The 22445-nt window shown below is 54.1% G+C and overlaps 1 protein-coding gene across 3 annotated transcripts in view; it reads right to left on the bottom strand.

Annotated features, from left to right (window-relative positions):
• Window positions 1-22038, bottom strand: part of KCNAB1 (potassium voltage-gated channel subfamily A regulatory beta subunit 1) — a 62219-nt gene extending 40181 nt beyond the window's left edge. Inside the window, exon 1 of one of the 3 annotated variants that reach the window (XM_051781874.1) lies at window positions 21738-22038. In XM_051781874.1, the coding sequence (XP_051637834.1) occupies window positions 21738-22009 (272 nt within the window). In that variant the 5' untranslated portion in view covers window positions 22010-22038. Of the gene's footprint in view, window positions 1-3232; window positions 3563-18609; window positions 18867-21737 lie in introns of those variants that run through there. The other 2 variants (XM_051781875.1, XM_051781876.1) reach the window with 2 other exon arrangements.
• Between the last annotated feature and the right edge of the window lie 407 nt (window positions 22039-22445).

Raw genomic sequence — 22445 nt, 5'->3', positions numbered from 1 at the left:
CCCAAATTGTCCCCAGCACCAGGATCAGGGCTGGATGCACTTTACTGAGAATAATTTCAAAGAAAATATGGCAAGTTAGGAGTGAGAAGAACCCAGGCTATAACCTCTCCATGGTCCAAAGCAGGTGGAGGCCCAGCCTGCCGTCCCTCCTCCCTGCTGTGCACGGCAGGGAAGCCAAGCCACAGCCTTTGTTTCCAGCAGTGGTGCAGCAGATTGCAATTTTCCGAGCCAAGCGCTGCAACTACATCATTTTCAAAGAAAGGCTTGAAGTGATCCCAAATATTCTCCCCGAGCATCTGGGCAGGCTCCCCAGCGGGGCTGAACTGGAGCATTAAAAAGGATAAAGGAGAGCGGCCCCCTCCCCGCTCGCCCTGGGCAGGAGGAGGCAGCTGAGGCTGTGCCCGGCGGGGACAGCAGAGGGGATGTCTGGGAGCTCCTGCCCGCCTGACGCCACAACCCGGCAGGGAAGATGCAAAACGTAAAGCTCCTTTTGCCGGGGCAAAGCCGCGGTTTGCTCAGGTGAGCGCCGCGGGGACGCACCTGAGTCCTCGTGTTTGCAGATGTTCCCCTGCCAGCGGATTTATTCCCGCAAAGTTTTGCCTTTCGTATTCCGGTTGGGTCCCTGAGCTGGAGCTGGGCCAGAAGGATGTCACTCGGTGAAAAGCCCCCGAGCTGGCTCCTCTCCCGCCCCCACCCCTGTCACAGGCACAGTCGCTGTCTCTCCCGTTTACATAATCCCGCTGGCACCGGGAGCGCCTGGCAGCCGGGGGAGGCACCCGGGCCCGGGAGCATCCCGGGAGCGGGGCGGGAGCTGCGGGGCAGCCCTGCCACGGGGGCGGCAGCACCGCCCGGGGCCGGAGGGGGCGGCTGGACGTATTTTTAGCGTGGATCGAGGGGCAGCGGAGCTGCCGTGGCATTTGGAGCAGCTCACGCTGCAGAGCTCAGCATCAAGGACATAATTCAAGCAGAAAATGAATTGGGAAGGACTTCAACTTCAGATGTGAGGGAGATGAGGACTTTGCAGGATTATTGTCGCAGCCGTTGGGAAAAGCCTTTGGCTTCTCCCGGCGCTGGGTTTTCCTGGGTCTGAGGAAGCAGCCCCAAGATGAACATGAAACCCCAGCTCCATCCCCCAGTGAAGGTGTCTTCCCCAACCAAAGATTGTCGCGACTCAGCAGCATCGCGGCTGAGCCTGAGGGTTACTCGGCTCTTCCTCCAAATTCCCCTGTGCTGCTTCTCGTGGGGGAGAAATTGGCTCTGGATATGCAGAGATTTGGGTGCAGAAACAGGGATTAGTCATAAAGATAAAACCTCAGCCTTGTCACCAACGAGCTGCTATTTCTGGTGCAATTCCCAGGTCTGGGGCAGCCGGAGCCAGGAGAGTGCCAGGGCTGTGCTAACTCCCGTGGGACAATCCACCCTCACCGTCCAAACCTTATCTAGGAATTAGGCAGAAAGGACTCACAAAGGCCCATCTTTGGAGGCTGGTGCAAGGAATTATGATTACCCGGCATGGTGGTGCACTGATAGCACCGGGAGCCCAGGGGAAATCAGCAGGAAAACTGCTGGCAATTAGCACACGGGGTCGTGCTCCCAGGGAGCTGAAGGCATGACTTGGTAACAGATCATGCCTCTGAATGACACCATCAAAGACACACGTCCCACAGATGAGCTAATGGGGGAACTGAGGCAGGGACAGGGCTGCAGGAGGTGCGAGGGGTCCCAGGAGCTCCTGGATCCACTGCTCCCCTGGGAGGCTGATTGAAGGGCAAGTTACACGGACTTTGGGAGTTGCCTGTTTTCAGGCAAGACTCACTGCCATCCCCCAAATACTGCTCTCCCTACAGGCCAGAGCACAGCACCCGGGATCCCCCTGGACACTGCTCCTGCCATGCCACCCCCAGCTGGGACCCGGCTCCAGGAGATATTTATTAATCACCATTTCTGCCCTCGCCCCAGGCTCACTACAGACTTCTGCTGCCAACACGGTGCCGGCAGCGTGCAACGCTCCTGCTGAAAGTTGGTCATGGCCGAAGGACAGAGCAAGCAGCTGGACAGGCTGGGCTTCCACTCGGGCAAAGCCTCCCTGCCATTTATCAACCATTCTAGCAACTCACAGAAAATTACATCTGAGCATCCCATTCGCCCTCCCTCCAATCTGTGCCATTCCTGGAGAGTTAATATTGACAATTTCTGCAGGAAAATGCTTTCCAAGCCAAGCCCAGTGCTGGCTGCACCACGCCTGGATCCCTGTGTGGGTGCTGAAGGCAGTGTGGCTTTGCCTCTGTCCCAGGACCCTAAAACCAGCATTAACACAAAGCTGTACCCACGCTCCGTGCTGCTCCCCTGGAACAGGTTTGGTGGCACAGGAGCCCTGGATGTTATCCAAAGGGCTGGGAACCAGCACGGCTGGAGCTGCCCAGAGCCCTGTGCCCCTCACCCTGCCTGTGGAGCCCCCCTCGTGCCAGCTGCCTGTCAGCAGCAGCTCCACCTCGGGCACGGGGTGCAGAGCATCCCAGGCTGTCCCCCTCTCCCAGTCAGAACGTCACCCATTAGTGGCCAAAAGGGACACCCTGAACAGGCAAAAGCCAACACCAAAGGCACACAAATCCTTATTTCCAGACCAAGGCTGCCCACACTGAGCACTTCAGACTGAACTCAGCCATTCCTTATTTTTCCTGCCTACGTTAGGAGGAATAAAAACCTGTGAGATGCAGGAGGCATTCCATAAAAGTGCCCAAGATTTTGTTTTCTGCATTTGCCTAAAATTGGCTTTGATCTCATCTTCCCCAAGTGAACCAGGTGAGAAGTCAGTGAGCCACCCCCACGATGGAATGGTACCCAAGGCAGACGCCTCTGCTCCACACGACATACTGCAAACCAACTTTCCCTGTCCAGCACCAAACAAGCTGTGCTAATTGATTTTTCTGCTCATTAGCACTGATAGTAGTTATACTGAGCACTTAATAGAAACCATCTTACCACCACTGTCACTAATTCACAACGTTGCATGGAATCTACCCAGGCAAGTGGGGTTTTTTTCTTGTATAAAATCACAAATACATATGCCTGCAAAAGCATCAATACCCAAAAGCTATTCAGTTACGCCCAAGTTTAAAAATCTATTAATAACCTGAGGAGAAATCTCCTCTGCAAACCCAGGTGCACCCAGGCAGGCAAAGTAAAGAGCTATTACACTGCAAGGGAACAAAGACCGAGACCGTGCCCATACCTATATTTCATGCCCGTTTGCTTTGCGGTGGATTCTTTTAATGAAATGTGGTGCTGCGGGGTAAATGTCCCCAAACTGCGAGCGATAATTGCCACCGTCCGAAATTTTGCCCGGGCTGCATTCACTACGTTCGGGGTCGTGGTGTTCTGCTTGCTGATGAGTCTGTCTTCACCATTTCGACTCTTCAAGTTGTGGTCCGTGCAGGCGATGGACACTTGCATCGCGCCCGCGGTGCCCCGTCAGTCCCGGGCCGGGTCGCGGGCTGAGGATGCCCCGCCGGCGCGGGGGGGTCCGAGCGCCGCCGAGGGACCCCCGGCCTTGGGCTCCGCGAAGTGCCGGGGCGGCGGGACTCTCTGTCGGGAGAGCCGAGCTCGGCGCCGGCGGCAGAGAACCCCCGAAGTTGGCAGAGCGGCCGCACGGGCAGGGCTGGGCTGGCTCCGGGCTCTCCCTGGCGATGCTGGCCGCCGCTCAGCCAGAAGCATCCATGCAGTCAGGTGCTCCCGGAGCGCTGCTCCCTCATGCCGAGCGCTCCGCAGCCGCTGTGTCTCGCTGCAGGCTCCTGGCCGCCGGTTTTAAATCACTGCGGGCATTCCGCAAGCGCTGGCTCCGGCCGCCGGACCGCCAAGTGCTGAGCAGGCACGGCCGGCCGTCCCTAGGGACCGGCAGCATCCATCGGCGTCCTTCCCCGCTGCCTCCCGCCCATGGAGCCCGCGCGGGCAGCGGCCCCGGGATCGCCCCGCCGGCAGCCTGCGGGAAGGATGGAAGGATGGGAGCGACGGGCCTCCTTTGTGTCAGAGGGAAGGCAGGCGAGTCAGGCAGATCCGCCCGGAAAAATCGCTGCCGGCATCGCTGAGCAAGGAGAGCACTTCTATAGCAGGGGCGTAGAACGGGTTAATTATGGGGGAAAGGAAAAATATAAGGGGGAGGGGGAGAAAGATCGCTCTGCTCCAGCGTGTGAGGGAGTTAACACGTTAATCCCGCGCTCCTGGTACCCGGAGCCGCCGCCTGCAGCCCCCGGCTCGCAGCAGGGCCAGGGTTAATCCCTGCTCCCCCAGCACCGCCCGTGGAATAAGCCGCAGCGCAAAGGCTTTGAAGCAAAACCATTCCCATCCATCAGGAAATGATCCCTATCTCTCAGCAAACCATCCCCATCCCTCAGCAAACCATCCCCACCCCTCGCTGCGGCCGGGCTGCGGTCGGAGCCCGGTGTGCCAGCAGCGCCCGCTGTGGCACCTCTCCTGGGGCGCTGGCTTTGGGCACCGGGGGCAGCTGGGGACCCCCGGGCTGCGGAGCTGCTCCCCGGAGCGCTGGGAGGGTGTCCAGGGCTGGGGACTGTCACTGTCACCCGCAGAGCAGCCCTGGAGGCAGGAGGAGAGTGGGGGGACAGGCAGTGGGTGCAGCCCCACAGGACAGGGTGCCCGTGGGGTAAGTGTGGGTGGCAGCCCCGAGTGGGCAGGTGGGCAGGGCAGGGTCACCCGTGGTCCCTTCCCCACCGTGCATAGGCCATGGGAAATGGTCCACAGGACCCTCCTCCCCTAAATCTGCCCCAGACTGCTGGGGGGTGGGTGAGGGGGCACCTCTGGAGCTCCTCATGCCCACCTCCCCTCACTGCCAGCCCCCAGAGCCCCGTCCCGTTGGGCTGTGAGCAGCTCCGAGGCTGGAGCCCCCCACCCGCCCCAGGCACCCAAAGGTGGAGCAGTGGCAGTGGCAGAGGGAAGCTAGGGGTGCTCCTGGGGCGACAACGACCTGTTTTGAGCTCAGGGTGACAAACCTTTGATTCTCTGTCCTACAGCAGGGGCACGCCATGGTTCCCTCCCCTCCTCTTCCCGCCCCACTCCCTCTGAGGAGGGGGTGTGAGAGAGGCTGATGGGCAGCTGGCAGCCAGCCAAGGCCACCCACCACCCCGTGACAGGGTGAACAGCTCCTGACGAGCTCTGCAGCTCCTTTATCTGATGGCTCATTAACAGGTACCCAGCGCATTCCTTTGAGGAAGGAAAGCATTAAATCAGGACAAAGAAAGTTACTTTATCATATTTTCCAGAAGATGATTAGCAGTTAATCACGCAGCAGGCCCACAAACGCCCAGCTGTGAGTGGTCTCCTTGGAGTCACCCTCAGGAAGGGGTTTTGGGGGAGCAGGACCCCTTGGAGAGTCTCCAGACACCTCATCAGTGCTCCAGTATTACAGCTCAGCAAACACTGTTAAATACACGGCAAAGGTGTGGCATCGGGGGGCACGAGCCATGGGGTCGCTGATACAAAGGTGCCCCCCAGGGCCAGGACCTCTCCCAGGTCTCCCTGGGACTGGGGGATCCAGCTGGAGCATTGCTGGTGGCACCCACAGAGCTCTTCACCTACTTGGCTTTTGGAGCCCAGTTTTGTGTTTCAGAGCCCAAAGCAGGACTGACAAACCCGGGAATATTTCCCTCTCTTATGTCTCACCTACTCTTGCTGGAAATATGTCACAGATATTTCAAGATGTATTTTTACCTCCCATTCTATATGTGTCTGGAGAGTTCCTACTGCAGCTGGCTCTGCACAGGCTGTGACTGTCACCCAGGCCCTGGTCATTGTCCCCACAGCTGCCCATGCCCCGGGGTGCCAGGGGAGGGCCAGGGAGGGGACAGAAAGGGACAGTCACATTCTGTGCTGGCACATCCCACAGAACATATTAACTCAAGCCGCTTAACTTTGGAGGGGTTACAGTCTCTGCCAAAGAAATATGTATTTAAATATGGGATTTATTTAATTTCCCTGAGCAAGATAATCACTTCTAGACTAAAACGGTGGAGTAACATAATTTTGTATCATGAAAATCCTGAGCTTATAGAGGAGGAGGTACGTGACAGCCCTGGCAGAGGACAGGGATGGGGCCCTGAGCCTGTGACCAGGCTCCTGTGACGCCTCAGTGCCACCAAACTGCTGTGCCCAGATGCCCCTGTGCCTTTCCCTGTGGAAGACAACAATTGCTCATTAAATAACTTGCTCAAAATGCTTCATCAAGCAAATCTGGTGTAACACACACACTTGTGACCCCCCCAGCCCCATCCCTGTAGCTGCTGCATCCACCCCAGGGGTCAAATAAAGAGCCAAACACAGACCTTACAAAACAAAGAGCCAAACAGACCCACAGCAAGCAGGATGCTCTGGGGCAGCACGAGCCCAGGAGCTGTGCCCTGGCTCCTGCACAAACACACATTTCATTGCCCTGGACGATCTGTCTCTGTGCCCAGGACCTTGCAGGGGCAGGATGGCACACACCACTGCAGTAAGCAGGATGGAAACCTCCAAAAAGCAAAAAATGCTTTACCCAGCCCAGGCGGGTCCCTGCAGAGGCACGGAGGGGTTCTGGGGCCTGGCACAGCACCGGCTGGTGATGGAGAAGCCCTTCCCAGTGCTCCTGCAGGGACTCTCTGCTCCAGGGTCAGCACTGCTCTGGCTGCAACCAGAGGAGGAAAGACGCTTCTGCAGCCTAAAATATGAACATGAACCAAGATCTGTCAGTCAGGACTGGGTGAAACACTGAGAGCTGCTGCAGCCTCTGCCCCTGCCCAGCTCAAGCAGAGTATGCTGCTTGCTGCTTCCTTTTTATTTTAAATTTCACCTAATAGTGAAGCTACTTTGAAATATGATGCCAAGTCTGGTTGGACATTTTGTTTCTCCAAGGCTGCAGTCACAGGTTGTTGACTCATCCCTGCCCATGGCAGGGCATTGGGACTAAGTGGTCCTTAAGGTCCCTTCCATCCCAAACCATTCTATAACTCCACGACACCAGGGAGCCATGAGCCTGGCAGGGACCCTGGGATGTTCTCAGTGAACCATGACATGATTAAGGTACTTTTTCTCCTCATTTTGGTTGGAGGTTTCTGCCCTGTGGCAGAGACACCGAGACACCATGGTGTTTGCCTGCAGGCTGTGATGCAGAGGAGAGCTGGACACTGACCATGCACAGCCAGTTACATAAAGCCCCATCCCTGCATTCCAGCCAGCAGTCCAGGGCAGCAGGAATGATGCCATCCCAGCCTCTCTGAGCTCTTGGAAATTTTTTCACGTTCGGAGAAGACAACAACTTAAAACAGCAGCAAACATAGCAGCAGTGACAGAGGAGGTGGTGGCTGCCCCACCCCTGGAAGCCTCCAAGGCCATCTTGGACTGGGCTTGGAGCAACCTGGGATAGCAGAAGGTGTCCCTGCTCATTGCAGGGCTCATTGCCTTTAAAGGCCCTTTGCAGCCCAAACCATTCCATAATTCTCTGATTCTCTGCACTGCCACAGGACCTCAGCCAGGGGGCTGCAGAGGAGACCCCCCAGCACCCCAGCAAACCCAGCACCTAACATAGGGTTTGGGTGCAAAACCCAGCACAGCCCTTAAGCACCAGCAGCTGTATCACCCTGACAGTGTTCCCTCTGCCCTGACAGTGTTCCCTCTGCCCTGACAGTGTTCCCTCTGCTCCTGGTGCCTGAGGGTCCTGCCATCCGTGCCCACGGAGCAGCCCCAGGACCAGGGAGATGCAGCAGGACAGAAAAGTCAGCGCTCCCAGGCTAGAGACACATCAAAAATATGGTTTCAGCCTTCATTAGAGAGTTTTAACCACACTGGACATTTTGACAGTTGCTTAGTTAGACTTTGCATGCAATGTCCTTGGATGGACCAGACCTCAGGAAATTGCATGGAAGCACTGAAAGCACAGCTGGCAGCACTGGGAGGGCAGGATCCTGCTCCAGAAGCGGTGCCCTTGGAGCTTTTCCATACAAAGATGTCCTTCTTTATTTTATCCAACTGTCCAGATCTGGCTACAGCCACCACAGCCACCTTCCAAAACCCCACGCAGACATTTCAGGCAGCAGTCTCCAGGACTGGCCTTCCCAAGAATTATCAGTGTGCTGTCCCAAATCCCTGATTTCCAGATTTGCACCCGCAGTTCTGCTGCAGCGCAGCAGGACGCGCCCAGGGCAATTCCAGATTATGTGCCAATAAAAGTTTTATTGGGCCATGAAAGCTCTGATGACAGCCACAGCCCGTGCTCATCGCTGGGCTGGCTCCCTCCCTCTCCAGAGCTGTTTGGGAACAGGTTTCCTGCTGGGATAATTACTGAGGATTGTGGCAGTTCCGTTACATCTCCCTAAATTGGGCTGATATGGACACCAGAGAGATAAGGAGCTGCCACCCTGGAGCGCTGGCATGAGGAGGCAGCTCCCAACAGGGCTTCCCTGGGATTAATCCCAATTAAGAGCCAGGACAAGCTTGTCCCTGCTCGTCTGAGGAGGGGTCCTGTCGGAAGCAGCAGCGACAAACCCTGCAGTGATTTGTAGCTCTTTGGGATGTATCTAAACCCCCCAGGAATGGTTCCCTTTGATGGCACTGCTGGAAGCTGGGCGAGGAAATGAGTTGCGGAACAAAAGCCCCGCGCTTATCGAGCCAACAGTCACCACATTTCCGCTGGTTTCACATCAAAAACTCCATTTGCATTTGTAATTGCACTTGAGGAAAACTGATCAAAATTCCTATTAAACGGTTTTTAGTTAAAAGGCGTCGTTCTGGCAGGTTTTGAGCCAGGCTGGGGGCAGTGCCCAGCCCAGGCTGCCTCTGATGGCACAGGAGATCTGTTACAGCCCACAGGAGCTCTGAGGGCCCTGTCCACCCAGGAGGGACCCAAAGTGGGATGTGAGAACAGGGACCCAGGCTGCTCTGCCACCAAGGGCCATGTGTTAGGGCTGGGGTGTGATAAATACAGCACCAGAGAGGCTGTGGCTGCCCCAGCCCTGGAAGTGTCCAAGGCCAGGTTGGACGGGGCTTGGAGCAACCTGGGCTAGTGGAAGGTGTCCCTGCCTGTGGCAGGGGGTGGCACTGGATGGGCTTTAAGGCCCCTCCCAACCCAAAGCAGTGCAGGATTCTGTGATTTTATGAATCCAAGAGCAAACTCCCATCTAATCTCCAATCCCAGCACCCACTCTCCAGTCCCACGCACCCCCCACGAGCCGACAGCACCCCAGTAAGCCCCAGCACCGAGGGGGCTCCTGCCCCCAGAGAGCTCTGCACCAGCCAGCTCTGAGCCAGACTCAATAAATCATGGCTTAATAGAGCGGGAAAGGATCAATAGTGGAACGGAGACCCAGGGCCCTCCGTGTGTGACAAGGAGATGGAATCACCGGGCGCCCAATTCAATTAACAGGTCACTCTTCCCTTGGGTAGAACACCCCCCTAATGGTGCCTATTGCCCATTAGCTGCTGTATCCCTGCTCCACACCAGGCAATTCAATTTTGCCACGCTATCTATTCCATTTCTCAGCTGACTGAAAGCCAGTGGCTCACACGAAGGGCTCCAGAAATCACCATTATATTAATGTATTGTGCTACACTGAGCACTTGATGGTCTGTGAGGTCCCTTCCAGCCCAAACCATTCTGTGATTCTTGATTAAATATGACTAAACCACTTAGAGCTGCATGAAGCTCCACTGCACAGTACAAAAAGGTTTTATTGGGGTGTTTCTCCCACCCAGGTGAGGCTGGAGCCCCTAGTTCAGGTACCCCAGTAACTGAGCATCCACCCCAGACCCAGAGGAGAGAAACACCCCCAGCAGCAGCAGCAGGACCCTCAGGCATTCAGGGTCATTGTGCCAGTTCTTGGCAAAGAAATGCTTTTCCCCTTTGCCATACTCAAGTTCTAGGCTGTGCACACAGAAAATGCAGGTTTTCCCCAGGTGCTTTGCATCACCTGATGGATAAATGTGTTCTGAGTAAAGCTGTGTTTTTCCAGCTTGGCTGTGCTTGTTGCATAGCAGATTTGAGGCAATTATGTACAGTGCTCTGTTAACCACACATGTCAAATCTCACCCAAGCATTACTTGTAACAGCTTAAAGCTCTAAATTAACTTCTTTGAAGAAATATGTTGCTGAGGTGTCGATTTTGGATGCTGGATAACACACAACTCCATACTGCCCTTTTCTGGGACGCACTGGAGCAGATGGGTGGGTAATTATCATGCAATAACTTCTGATTCTTTGAGATGAGCTGGCAGAGGGCCAGAATAAAGATGAGCTACAGCAGATTGGGTTGTTTGGAAAACTCTTTTCCAATGGATACCCCTTCATAAAACGTGCTCTTCTCTCAAGAACCCTCAGTTTTTGCCTGAGCTCATCCTCCTCCAGCCAATGCAGGGCCTGTGAGCAACTCTGTGAAAGCCAAGTGCCTCCATCAGTCATTGGCTTATATAAGTCACTGCTGAATAATAAGCACTATTAAAATATCACCTTCCCAAACAGCATTTTTCAAAGAAGAATTTTAGTTCTTCTCCTGAGAGTCTCTCTTTCAGCTGCAACAGCATTTCTAATTATTGAAGTGAGTGACACAGGGTACAAATCCCATCAGCTGCATCCAGCAAAACTGGCACAAGACCTCAGTCCCGCACCAGAGACAAAGCTCTCCACGCTGCCCAGCATCCCTAAAGAATGAGGCATGTGCTGGAATTAGTCACTGAGGAGAATTAGCACGTCACCCAGGACAACGTTGTTCACTGAAATCCAGCAGATTACTAAGGAACAATCTTCAGCTCAATTAATTTTATCGTTGTCTTTTCACACTGCCAGGCTCCTCTTTGGGGAAGGGAGATGGAAAAAACCTGCTGCATCAGCACTTCCCCTGCCACTTAGTTACCAGCCCACACTGCTAGTTAGAAATCAGCATTTCAGGACTTCTGGAGTCTGCACTTTACCTGAGCAGGCGCAGGCAGAGCACTCTGCTGCCAGCCAAACCCGGGGTCTGTGGTGACTCCTCAGCTCCCTAATTTCCCTTTGCTCTCTTCACTTCCAGAACCCTCTGCAAAGGCTTTTAACTTTGGGGTTTTTGGCACCCAAGGCAAGAGCATGATGTACCTCAGAGCAGCACAGTGTCATGGAATGGTTTGGGTTGGAAGGGACCTCAAAGCCCATCCAGTCCCACCCCCTGCCACGGGCAGGGACACCTCCCACTAGCCCAGGTTGCTCCAAGCTCCATCCAATCTGGCCTTTGACACTTCCAGGGCCAATGTCCTTTCAGTAAATTAAGTGCAAGGCACTGCCCAGTCTTCAGGTGACCTCCAGGCACTGCCAAGCACTTCCAAGCCAAGGATTCTCTGTACTTCCCGGGGGTCGGTGCTGGCTGGGTAAGTAGCCCCTGATCTCCAAGCACATCCCAAAGCGATGGAACAACCACTTTCATACTGGAATGGGGCCCATTTAATTAACAAAAAGATTTGCAAGAGGATCATTACTTACTGCCAAATGCATAACCGCTCATTAGGCCCTCAGGGGAAATGAATAATTACTCCTGCAATCTACAGATTGTGTCTTTTTCTGCAGTGAAAAACGTGCCTTTCAACCTCCCAGTGGGGGGAAGCCAACTGAGGGGTGGGAGGAACCCTCACCCTGCTGGGGACTGAGCCATAGGGAGGAGCTCCCCACAACAGCCTCACCCTGCCCCTTTGGACTCTCCAAGGACCCCCACGTACTTCATAAACACCCTGGGAAAAATAGCAACCGTGCTACTGGAATTATGGGAACACTCTTGGCTTCTGGAGTCTTTCTGGTGCAGGGATAGGGCCAAGCAACTATGAAAACACACTGAAAACAAGGGAGAAAAAGCTTATCAGGCAGAGGCAGGTCTGCACAGGCGGTTTATCCATGGAAAAGCTGCCTTTCATGCAGGCTCCCCCCTCCCCAGCAGCACTCAGTGGAGCAGGGGCAGCCCGGCTGCCCACATCCCCCTGCACACCCTGGGAGATGCAGGAATAAGAGGTGCTCACCTCAGCCCAGGGAAAACCACAGAGCAATAAAAACACATTTCAATTGAGCATTTTAACTTGCTTAGAGTGCGACAAAAGCAACTTCTGTCTCTGAGAGGGGTGTAAGGAACAGCCCCACTGAGCTCCAGCCCCCGCTGAGAGTGCAGGGTGACGCTGGAAATCCCCGAGCACACGCTGGACAGAGTGCCCAGAGGAGAGGGCTGGAAGAAACATCCAGAAATGCTCTGGTCAACTCTAGTATTTCCTAGCACACAGCACTACAATGTACATGAGAAGCACAGCTCTGTGGGGCAGCCCTGCAGTGCCACCCCCTCCTTAGGGCTGGCATCCACCAGAATCCAAATGTCCACCCACTGCCCTGAGCTGGCAACTATTTCCTGATACTGGAGTCACTCTGAGGAAGAGAACTGCAGTTCCATGAGAGGGGTCTCTGTGCCCAACAGCTCTCCAGTAAAATTCAGCTTCCCTGGAATCATGTTGCAGCTTTTCCTCTCAGACACTTGCACTGATTCTGCCAAATTCTTCCTGAGGTCCATCTTCCTACCCCCAGGTCTCAGAAAGACTCTTTTATCCTAAACTTTTCACCTTTGGAATTTGGACAAAAATTTGGCCTGGACAAAAAAATTGCATTTCCAGGGAAATTTCCCTCTTTACATTACCCCAAGCTTGCAAGCCCTGCAAATTCTGAAAGCAATGAAAACTCACTGTTAATAACCACCAGTGTGCAAACGAGGATTAACAACCAGGAGAGACAATCAGGGAATTCTCCAAGCATGGACTGGGCACAGTCCTGTGCTGCTGGAGAAGGAAAGGGGAATTTTCTGCTCATCCTGGGAGAGCTGCAGCAGGAGGGATGGGCACAGGGCTGGAGGGAGGGAGAAAGATGATGGAGTTTAGCAAAACAGAGGAGTTGCCGTTGTATCAACATTGGATTTGTATTGAAGATCAAAATTCATTTTTACTCCACCTGGACCATGCCCACCTGCCAGAGCACACACCAGGGCTGGTGATAGAGACCCACTCTCAGCCTGGCATCAAAGCTGACCTCTGCAGAGCCTGCATTCAGCCTCATCTCCTAAAGGATGGAGCCTTGAAACAAACCTGGAAGCCACGAGAGGAGGTTTTACTGGTATTTTCCTCAATTCAGCCCCCCTTGGACCCACCCTCAGCAGCTGGTGTCGGTGCAGTGCAGGGTGATGTTCCCATCACAGCAGATCCCAAAGTCAGCCCAAAGACTCCCAGATAAAACCTCTCGTAACCGAGACCACGTGGACTGAGTTTCATCTCAGGGCACAGACTGCAGACTTCAAACCTGCCTATAAATACACCCAGAAATATCCCAGACTTTCAAGTCAGCCCCCTGGAGAGCCGCTGGATCTGCTCTGCACCACTGACGTGGCTGCAGGGAGTGGAGGCTCAGCAGGAGCACCTGCCCACGGAACAGGGCTGGATCAGCACCTGGCAGCACAGGCCCTGCAGCCACAGCTCGACAGGAGCAGAAGGTGTGGGGGAAAAAAGCAGCAAACCTGCACATTCCTGCTGGGCAGTGGCTGGAGCAACCGAGCCTTGACTGGGATTCACTGCTGTGCTGGGCAACTGGGAGAGCAAAGTCTGCTTTCTCTTCCCCACAAGCCAAGACCTACAGCATGAGAGCTTCTGCCAGAAAGGTGGGAATAGCCCTGGAAGAACCAGCAGACTGAGTCTGAGCTGGTACACAGCTTTGTGAGGACTTTATGGTCTCATTATGGAATGGTTTGCATGGGAAGAGACCTTAAAGCTCATCCAGTGCCATCCCCTGCCATGGGCAGGGACACTTTCCACTACACCAGGTAACATGTGCCAGGGCCTCACCACCCTCACAGCCAGGAATTCTTTCCCAATATCCCATCTGACCCTGTCCTCTGTCAGTGGGAAGCCATTCCCCTTGTCCTGTCACTCCAGGCCCTTGTCCAAAGTCCCTCTCCAGCTCTTGGAGCCCCTTTAGGCAGTGGGAGGATCACACTGGAAGCAGCAGGATCAGGAGCCAGGGCCATGTGTGCAGCAGGAGCTCCTCCTGCTGAAACCCGGCCGGGGCAGTGGGGCTGACAGCTCGCACAGCCACAGGCTCCAGTCCTTGGAGGAATAAAATGGGATTTCTCCCTGCAAGGAGCAGACCCCACTCTACCAACACCACCCACACCAAGGGATACCCTGTTCCCATCCCAGCCTCCCCATCAGTGCATGGTTTGGGTGAGGACCCTACAAAAACAACACAAACCCCAAGGAACTGAAGTCGTTTGGCAGAAGGGCAGCCATGGGAGTGTGTGCCCTCACCACGGCACCAGGGAGCAGCTGGGGAGTTTGAACAGAGTAAAAAAGAGTAAAAAAACACTTCTGCCACGTGACACTGACTGTTAAAAAAAGGACACAGCTGGATGTGGCTCTGTGGATCAACCTGGACAGGAAATAGGGACAACATTAAGGCCATAAGCTATATCCCATAAATATAATGCAACGGGGCTCCGGATGGAGCAGACGAGGATGGGATTACAGTGCAGGATTACAGGACCCCATCAAGAGCTCTCATATATTTTGCCATCTAAAGATTAGATATTTTAAAGCTTCAGTGCATAACATGAGCCTCACTAAGGGAGCCTGGAAAAGCAGCTATGGCATAGGGATCACTCCCAAATTCCTCTCTTCTGGGGTAGCTCTGTGGGGGTATAAACATGACAGCAGAGAAAGGGATAAGGGCTGATAAATGGACTCTGCCTGCTCCAGGTTAAACCCTGCCTTGGTATTTAATACCTTGGCTGATACCTGATAACATCTTCAGCATGCTGGTACTTCCAGCATCCCATGACAGGGAATTCCCCAATTTCATTACAAGATGCTGGGAAAGGGTTTTCTGTGTTTAAACATGTTGTCCACAAGTTTTATTTGCTCCCCCCACCCTGGTTTCTATGTTACAGGGGACAGTGAGTGACTTGCCACAAGCTGTTCCTGATTTAAACACATCTGTAATCCCTGTCAATCATCTTTTCCCTAAGCTAAACCCCTGTTTAATCACCCAGGGCAGGGACAATCCCATCCCTCGCACCCCTCTGCTTTCCACAGCCCAGTTTGCTCTGTCCCTTTGAAAAGGGGTGGCCAGGACTGGCTGCAGGGCTTGCATGTCAGCTCCTCACATTTCCCATTCCAGCCAGGAAAGTGGAAAAGGGAAAAAGGAAAAAAAGAGAAAAAAGGGAGAAGGGAACATCCTGCAAGGGGCTACCTGCTGGCCAGTCACAAAAAAGCTTCAGCATCACAATCCTAAATTCCCAAGTTTTAATTAGCTTAACCAACCCTAGCAACAGAAACAGGCCAGAGCATCCCAGTGCTCTCTCGGGATGCAGGAACTCCGGGGGGTCCCTGCAGGACACCCCAGGGGGGTCGTGCCAAGTGAAGTGGATTTGCCAGGGGCTTGTGTGCTGTGGGAAGAGCTCACCCCCCTGGAGCAGAACCTCAGTGAAATCTAAACCACATAAAATACAAACAGCAAACTCCAGCCCAGCTGGGAGGCGGCACTGTGGGTTAATCCAGCAGTGCCTCGGGACTCCCTGACCTCCATAAATACTTTCCACCCCTAACATTTGCCAACAGCCTGTTTTGCAAAAGCTGCCTGGATGCTTCTGCAGACATATATATACATATAACATTTCACCTCCAGGCTCTCCAAGTGCAGCTGCCCCAGCTCACAGACACTGTTTAACCATGAAGGAGCAGAATATTGAGAGGTTTTACAGCCACGGCTTCCCAGTGTGAGGACAGAGCTCAAGCCCCAGTGAAGTGTGTGTGGAAGGATGCCATGCAATGAACCCCCCATGGGACAATAGGACACCAAATCTGCTTTGTAAGTGGTGTTTCATCTCAGAGAAATGCTTTGTCATCAGAAACAAGCCAAGCTCTTCCACTGCTGCACTTTGGGTTCCTCTGTAATAGGCTGCGCTAAACTGCGTTGGCCAAGGCAAAGAAAGGAAAAGGAACTGATCATCCTATAAATGAACCAGCTTATAAGTGTTTAGCAAGTGTTTCTTGTTCACAATTCATTAATTTCCACACATAATTAAGTAGATCTTAATACAAAAAGGGATTTATTGTGCTGTCTTCTGGCTGGACCTAAGGAGAGCTGAGGAAACGTCTGGAAGGCAAAACAAGAAAGAGAAAAGAAAATCTTCAGGCTCGCAATCAGACTAGAAGGGTCCCTGTACTTCTGGAAGAGCAAATAACCTATGGAAGCAGCACGTGGTGGCTGCTGGAACATCCCTCCTGCCTGGAGCAGAGCCCTGCTCAGAGCCCCCTCTCCCCAGGATACATCCCCTGGATCCACGGGAAGCTCAATATGTTACAGCTCCTTCTGTCAGCTTTGAAAAATGTACACACTCCAAATGAAGCATTTGCTCCAATCCATCAGCTCCAGCAGAAATTAGGCACATGCCTTATTTCCCCATGACTAATGGCTCTGGAGAACGAGGAATACTCCATTTATTAAGGGAGGAAGCAGAGGTGGATGAAGGGGTGTGAACAGAGCCCTGCTCCAGCCAAGCCTGCAGCCACAGCCCGCAGCCCCCAAAGCCAACCCAGCCACCTCTGCAGCTCAGCAGTCCCAGAATCTCTCATTAATTACATTTTCCTACAGCTTAAGACTGCATCTCCAGCAGGTTTTGCATCCAACCCTACAGAAATTTTCTACCCAACTTCTTTGTGGGGTTTCTGCCCCAGGCTGGGCAGGTTTTTGGTGCAACATCACTGTCAGGTTTTGAGTGATGCCCTTTGGACTCGGCAGCAGCCCAGTCCCATGTCAGGAGGTGTCCATACACCAGGGCTTTGGCAGGATAATCTCCCGTGGAGGACATTTCAGATCACAACCACTTCATGGGAGCATTGTGTGCCTACAGCATCACTTGTGCTCCTGAGCGAGGGCACAGTGAGGGTTAAACTGTGTCTGGGCAACAATGGGAAAACACCACAGAAAGTGCAGAATTAGAGAGAAACTAGAAAAATGGTGGTTTTTGTGTGTGCACTGACACCAATCATTTAAAAAACACAGCTGCCACGTGGCATCAGCATCACCAGAAGGAGCAAAAGAATTTCTCATTAAAGGGAGGGAACTTTTCAGGCCCCAAAACCCCAGTCGATCAGAGTATCTGGCTCAGGGACACACTGCTCCTGCTGACCCAGGATTGCTCCAGTCACAGCTCTGCTCCGAGCACAGCATCCCTGGGATGCCAATCCACTGCCTGTGGTCCTTCTCCCTTTTCACCACCCAGGCACTGTGGCCTCAGTTCTCTCTCTCAGCCTTCCAGGCCATGTCACCCCAACTTGCTCCACAGCAGAGCAGTGGTACAGAGCCTTTTGCCATTTCTCCTGATTGCAGCTCCAAATCTGCTCTTTCACAGCCCCCGTGTCCCCTCAGCAATGTCTCCAAACAACACCAAATTTCCCCAGCCTGCAGCTAAAGCTGGGACACAACTCTGCTGGATCCATAAAAACAGCAGTCATACTGTCTTATTTCAGTTTTAGGCTCAAACAGGCCAGGGGCAGAGATCAACCTCTTGGGAAAGCAAATATTTCAAAGAAAATTTGCTTTTATTAGAAGCACAGAGAACATGTAGACTTTCCATATGGAACATCGTCCCCTTAAAATGAACCTCTTCAGAAACAAAACACAATGACAACTGATGGACTGAGCATACACGTCTTCTTCATCCACCATCCCCAGCCTGCACCCTCTTTCCCCAGGCTGTTCCAGCTCCCTGCATGGATAAGACCTTCTCCCTTGGACACTTCTTCTAACACAGAAGCTACATGTTAGACACTAGACCAGCTAGGCGCCAGTTCTTGGGCTTCCAGTCTGTTTGTTCCATAAGGAGGGCAGAGGGTCTCAGGGTTCAGACCCCAAGCATGAAAACTCAGTTTGATTGTCCCCATCCTGGAAGTGTCCAAGGCCGGGTCGGACAGGGCTTGGAGCAGCCTGGGCTAGTGGAAGGTGTCCCTGCCCATGGCAGCGGGTTGGAACAAGATGGACTTTAAGGCCCCTTCCAACCCAAACCAGTCTGGGATTCTGTGGTTAACTTTAGAAGAAAAAGATCAGATTCAGAGCTTTAAGAGAACAGGTCACACACATTTAGCTTTGCTTCCCTTCATCCCAGTTCTTGTGGGGCTCAGAGAACCCAGAGAAGCGAAGTTCCTGAGGCAGAGAAGGGGCCCAGCGGTGCCAGCCCACCCGGGGCAGCCTCAGCTCCCTCAGCCCCGTTCATAGAATCATAGAATCAGCTGGGTTGGAAGGGACTTCCAAGATCATCAAGTCCAACCCTTGATCCACTACCACTGTGGTTCCCAGCCCATGGCACTGATGCCACATCCAGTCTCACCTTAAACACCTCCAGGGATGGAGAATCCACCCCTTCCCTGGGCAGCCCATTCCAATGGCTGATTACCCTCTCTGTGAAGAATTTCTTCCTAATATCCAACCTACACCTCCCCTGGCACAGCTGAAGACCGAGCCCTCTTGTCTGTTCCGCAGCCCCAGCCGCCGGGCCCAGCGCCATCCCCACACAGCAGTACCTGTGCCTGTACCTGTACTTCATGCCGGTCTGGGCCCGCGTGGTGTCCTGCAGGGACAGTCCATGGAGGTGCAGGAACCTCTCCAGCTGTTTCCTCTCGCTGGCGGGGCTGTGGGGCCGGGGCCAGCCCACGGCCGGGCCAGGTGGGCGCAGGGCCCCACTCGCCTGCTGGACCCTGGGCACGGCCTCGGCGGCCTTGGCCGGGCCTGGTCGGTGCGGGGGGATGTTGGTGCAGGCCGGCTTGTACAGGTGCATGGTGCTGGCCCACAGCCCACCGAGAGCCACCCACAGCCCCAGTGGGAGCCACCCACAGCCCAGCGACAGCCACCCGCAGCCCTACTGAGAGTCACCCACAGCCCCACTGAGAGCGGGGCCTACAGCCCCACCGAGAGCCACCCACAGCCCACCGAGAGCCACCCGCAGCCCCTCCAGAGCCGCCCGCCGCAGCGGGGCTGTGCTGCCCGGGCTGTGCTGCCCCGGCTCTGCTGCCCGGGCTCTGCTGCCCAGCGGGCTCACAGCTCGGGGCGGCCTCTTCGCCTCCCAGACATTGTTTATGTTATTGCAACTGGCCCGTTTTCGTTGATGCCCGGCCTGGATTATGGCCAAGATCAGCAATCTTCTTCATCTGCCGAGACCTCTCACGGCCCAGTACTCCAAGGGATAAGGGCTGCCAGTGGGAATACAGCACTGACCCCGTTTCCCAGGTCTTATATTTAGATAATGAGAAATATTTGCTTGGGATTCAATCCAAGGCCAATAAACATAAACCAAATACTCTCACAGGGTGTATTTCAGGCCCCGGGCTGGCCAGATGAACACTGAAGGCATCTCTTCTGCCAGTCATAAGAACATTTTGTTTTCTCATAGCGCACTGCTGGAGTTACCTGGTCTGGGAACCTCTGTAGCCTCCCAGGGCTCTGATAATTAACACAAATAAAATTATAATTTTATCAATTACTTCACCACTGATAAATAGCAAAAACAATTTTCTGGTTGATAGAATCATTGAATGGTTTGGGTTGGAAGGAACTTCAAAGACCATCTTATTCCAAACTCCCCAGCCATGGGCAGGAATGGCACCCACTAGACCAGGTTGCTCCAAGCCCCATCCAGCCTGGTCTTGGACACTTCCAGGGATGGTTTCTAAGGTGTTCATCCCTGCTGGACAAGGTAACATCCAGAAGGACCCCACTGACCTTTTCTGGCCACAGCAAACAATCCTGCCAAAGTCTGATACACACCCCTGAGGGAGATCTCTGAGCTCTTCTATTTTAAAAACTCAACCCATTTTCGGGCTGGCATTTCATCCCCAAATACAGTGGAAAAATAAGTTAAATAATCAAGTGATGGATGTATCATGAACTCAACTAATCCTTAAATCTTTCAAAGCAGATAAAGAAAGACTGATCCCAACCCCAGAATATACTTTAAAAGCTTATAATTCAATGTCACAGAGGGGAGTTTGGTGGGGACACTGGGATTACCCTGTTACTCTTCCTCTGCAGCTGTCAGATCAGGGCACTGATGGACCTGGGTGTCCCCAGGAGGCTCCTGCCCTGCTGCCCCAGGGGCCCCTGACACTCCTGAAGATGAAGGTCCTGTTCTCGTGGTGCTGACCCAAAGGTGGGGTGCAGGGAGGGCTTTCAAGCCCTACTCTTTGCAACCCAAGGGCGCTGCAGGGAGGGCAGCGTGTCCCGAGGCCGTTCCTGCCTCACCGGGACCGTGTTTTCCTCCTGAAGGCTGTACCTGTGATCTCTGCTGCAGCTGCCTTTGCTTCTACCTCCTGCCAGCCCTCACTTCGCTCCTACCTCCTGCCAGCCCTCATTTTGCTCATCCATAATGCAAGGTGAACCAAGGCAAAGGAATACTTCTGCAAGCTCCTCTGAATTCTTTTGGACATAGGAGTTTTGCTGGTTTGGAGTTTCAGGGTTTGCAGGGATCAGCAGTATCTTTAGAAACTTAGTTCTCCCAGAAGTTATTCACCAGCAGTTTGCTTTTCTGGTGCTGCTCAAACCCCTGGGTGCCTGACCACAGGCTGGTGGGGCAGATGGGCACCACACCCCCGAGTCTGCTCCCTCCCAGCCCACAGACCCCTCGTGTTCTCTCCAGGTGCTTGTGGACATTTCTGCACTTCACGCCTGCTCCAGCTGAGTTTTACTTCGTTTTCCTTCCAGTTGTCCCGTTCCTAATTTTTTTCCTAATGACATTCTAAATAATTTCTAATCCAAGCACATCTGTAAGAGCTCGGTTTGTGCCAGGCACTTCAGGCATCCCCATCCTGCCTGGGATTAGGGAAGATCTCAACCGGTTCTCAGTCGAAATCCGGCTGCTAACGATGTATTTGTGTCGAGCTGGGCAAAAGGCTGAACCCCCCCTCGGCAGTAGCCCTGTCCCTTGGGGTGACTGAAACCCCCATCCTCCCTCTGTCAGTCCCCCAAAGTGTCCCGGGGGAGCGCGGCCGCCGCTCCCGCGATGCTGCTCCTCGGGCTGGGGCAGGAGCACCCCGGGCACTTCTGCCTGGGCTCCGGTTTCACGGAGGGGCTGACCCTGCACAGGAGATTAGGGAGTCTCACGTCTAATTTCCACTAATACCAAGATCCCCTTATATTTTTTTAAAGGAGCAAGATCAGATTCTGGAGGCTGCGACATTTAAGACCGATGGGATGAGAGATCCAGCAGCTGCAGGTTCCCCCTCCTGGGCGGCTCGTTCCCAGGCTGAGCCACCGCCGCTGCCGGGCAGGGACAGAGGAAAGCAGGACCCTCCTGTCACCCACACGGTCCCTGATCAACAGCAGCAACTTTTCAACTCTATTCCAGCAGAACTACAACCACTTGGACAAAACAGCTCGTGAGAAACGAGGCCGAACGACCACAGGCAGCTTGTGCCGAAGAAGTTACGGAAACCAAGACACAAGTTTACAGGATTCTCAGCTCTGGAACACACACCCATCGAGGTGCAGGGAAAAAACCATGAATAATCAGAGAAAATCTTTACAAATCTTTGTAAAGCCAAAGATCTTTCTACTATTATTATTATTATTATTTTAGTTACTGTTGTCATCATCGTTGTTATTACTATTATTATGAACATCCCCACAGCCCCATTCCCGGAGTGCCCGCGGCAGAGCCGTGGGTACCTACCTGTGCGGCATGCCGGTGGTGTAGGCGATGGTGTACTCGTGGGACAGCTCACACACCCGCAGGTACCAGTTCATCTCCAGCTCCCGCAGCAGCGCCAGGCGCCGGGCTCGCTGCTGGGGCTGCCCGGGCCGAGCCCGGCCCTCCTTCCCGCTCTCCGAGGAGCTCTTCAGGGTTCTGTCCCTGCTGCCCACGGAAAGCACCGACTGCTTCCTCAGCTTCAGGGACTCCTCGGCGCTCTTCCCCCCCACGGTCCCCGTGCGTGCCGCCAGCATTTCGCCTCCCGCTCGGTGCGAAGGCGCCGAGTCGCTGCCCTCAAATCATTTAAACTGATTCCAGCGCGCACTTTCCTCCCCCTATAACCTCACGCCGGCCACAAAGCTGTAATTAGAGACGTGTCTGCGGGGCTTAACCAGAAAGAAGAGCTGCGACCTTCTCATGGAAACATCTGCAGCAGCTCCCGCGTGCCAGCGGCTCCGCAGCCGGGGAGGAGGAGGACGCTCCTTAAAAACAACACCCCGGCTGGGCTCGGACACACCAGGGCTTCGGGTGGAGGGCAGCGGAACACCCGTCCTGCTCCATAAACGTCGGGGGTGAAGTCACACGTGTCACCTTGACGGCAGACCCGCGGCCACGTGGGCTCACCCCAGCAAATTGCAGCGCCGTCCCTGCCGGACGCGGCCTTGGAGCATCCCTGTCTTCATCCCCAGC

The sequence above is a fragment of the Manacus candei genome, unplaced genomic scaffold (genome assembly GCF_025592945.1).
Source record: "Manacus candei isolate 608988 ecotype Guabito, Panama unplaced genomic scaffold, ASM2559294v1 h1tg000015l, whole genome shotgun sequence".
Classification (NCBI taxonomy): Eukaryota; Metazoa; Chordata; class Aves; order Passeriformes; family Pipridae; genus Manacus; species Manacus candei.
The sequence above is the reverse complement of the archived record's forward strand: the minus strand, read 5'-3'. Positions and strand labels throughout refer to the sequence as shown.